The following is a 1,717-nucleotide window of genomic DNA, read 5'->3' as shown; positions in this document are numbered from 1 at the left end:
CACTTTATTTGCTGATAGGCTGATGTCAACCAACAAGGCGAATATCGCCGGTATTTGACTTTGGAGAGATGACGGTGCATTGACCTAAAATGTGTCTGTAATTCTTGGACTGACTTCTATTGACAGGGATGTTTTAAAATAGACCTGTCAAATCGTTGGGCTTCCATAAAGCACTGACCAGGAGATATGATTATTTATTATTGGTCAATAGGGACACATTGTACACTGAAGAATCCAATGTGAACATTACATGATTAACTGATGTGTATGTGTTAATGGGCAGTAGAGACTGTGCTGTGGTTGTTTCTAGACTTTGCTGTTTTTATGTCTGACTGTTGGGAGAGGTTCACCATCCATTTGGCTAAACCCCTCCCTTGAAGTGGTCAGAAACTTTCCCATGCTCTCAGTGTGTAGTGACTGTGTTTTTTTTGTGTGTTTGTGTGATTTGCTGCTCTGGAGTGTCAGTAACCCTGGATTTGCGTGTGAATGGAGTAGAAAAAGCAGTGGAATGCTGTAATCACCTCACGCACACACACTTGAGTTGTCCTTTTGTGTCACTGTACAGATACACACAGAATGAGCCATTTGTTGCATATGCAGCACTGACGGAGAGACAGTCACTCACACAGACAGCTGTTGGAACAGATCTCCTAGCATTGTTTTGTTTTCTCTGCTGGGATCAGTGTGTTTTCTGTGTGTGTGTGTGTGTGTGTGTGTGGTCTGGCCCAGAAACTTGTCTAGTGACAACAACTCATTCCAAGCCTCTCTTTGGTACGACGAGATGACGGACAGACAGGCAGGAGAGGAATGTGGGACGACTTGGACAGCACAGTGGGCTGCTGGGCCAAAAATAACATCAGTAAATCTGGTTTATATAACACTTATCCAAAAGCAGTATTTTCGATAAAGTAATAAAAACAAATACTGTTGAAATAAATAACTTTTTTTGTTTTAATTGTACTGTTGCTTGTACTTTGCCAGAGTCAGACTGATGTGTCTGCATGGAGCTTTATGGTATGTTGGTGAGTGAGATTAGCTTGTTTTAGCTCTGGTGCTAGATGTCTTTGGCATCGGGAGCAGCTCTGTTCAGAGTTCAAGGAAGTTACTATATTCAGAACTACATTAAGTTAACACTAACCATAACTGCTACCACACCATGGGGGCTACAGGCATAGTGCATTAGATGTTGACATCCAGTCATCCATCTTTTTGGTATCAAAATGGGTGACTATGAGGGAGTTCAGTTGTATTTGGCTATTGGCTATAAAAATGTGAAAATGTATGAATATAATCAGATGCGACGTCTCTAAACATTTTATCATCCAGTCATGTTTTTGTCTTATGCCCTCACTTGTAGTTTCCAACTAAGAAGCGTTATTTACCTGTTGCTGTAACTGTTTATGAAAACTAGATGGCATATGCCTCTTTTCCGATCCCATTAACCAGCGGTCTAATTTAATCTGCCTGAATTCAAGGGTTATTGTGTGCATGTACATGAACATATATCCCATGTTGCTGTAGGTGAACATCATCCCAGTGATCGCCAAAGCTGACACCATCAGTAAGAGCGAGCTGCACAAGTTCAAGATCAAGATCATGAGTGAGCTTGTCAGCAACGGCGTCCAGATCTACCAGTTCCCCCTGGATGACGAGACTGTAGCTAAGGTCAACACTACAATGAATGTAAGGAAACGCATATTAACACACACACACACAC

The 1,717-nt window shown here is 41.7% G+C and overlaps 1 protein-coding gene across 1 annotated transcript in view; it reads left to right on the top strand.

Moving 5' to 3' along the window:
• Nucleotides 1-1,717, top strand: part of sept10 (septin 10) — a 10,763-nt gene that overhangs the window by 4,239 nt on the left and 4,807 nt on the right. Inside the window, exon 5 of the mRNA XM_035676372.1 lies at nt 1,522-1,683. Within this exon, the coding sequence (XP_035532265.1) occupies nt 1,522-1,683 (162 nt within the window). The remainder of the gene's footprint in view (nt 1-1,521; nt 1,684-1,717) is intronic.

The sequence above is a fragment of the Morone saxatilis genome, unplaced genomic scaffold, assembly GCF_004916995.1.
Source record: "Morone saxatilis isolate NCDOM2014 unplaced genomic scaffold, NCSU_SB_2.0 Contig5, whole genome shotgun sequence".
NCBI lineage: Eukaryota > Metazoa > Chordata > Actinopteri > Moronidae > Morone > Morone saxatilis.
This window is presented reverse-complemented; position numbering and strand designations above follow the sequence as displayed.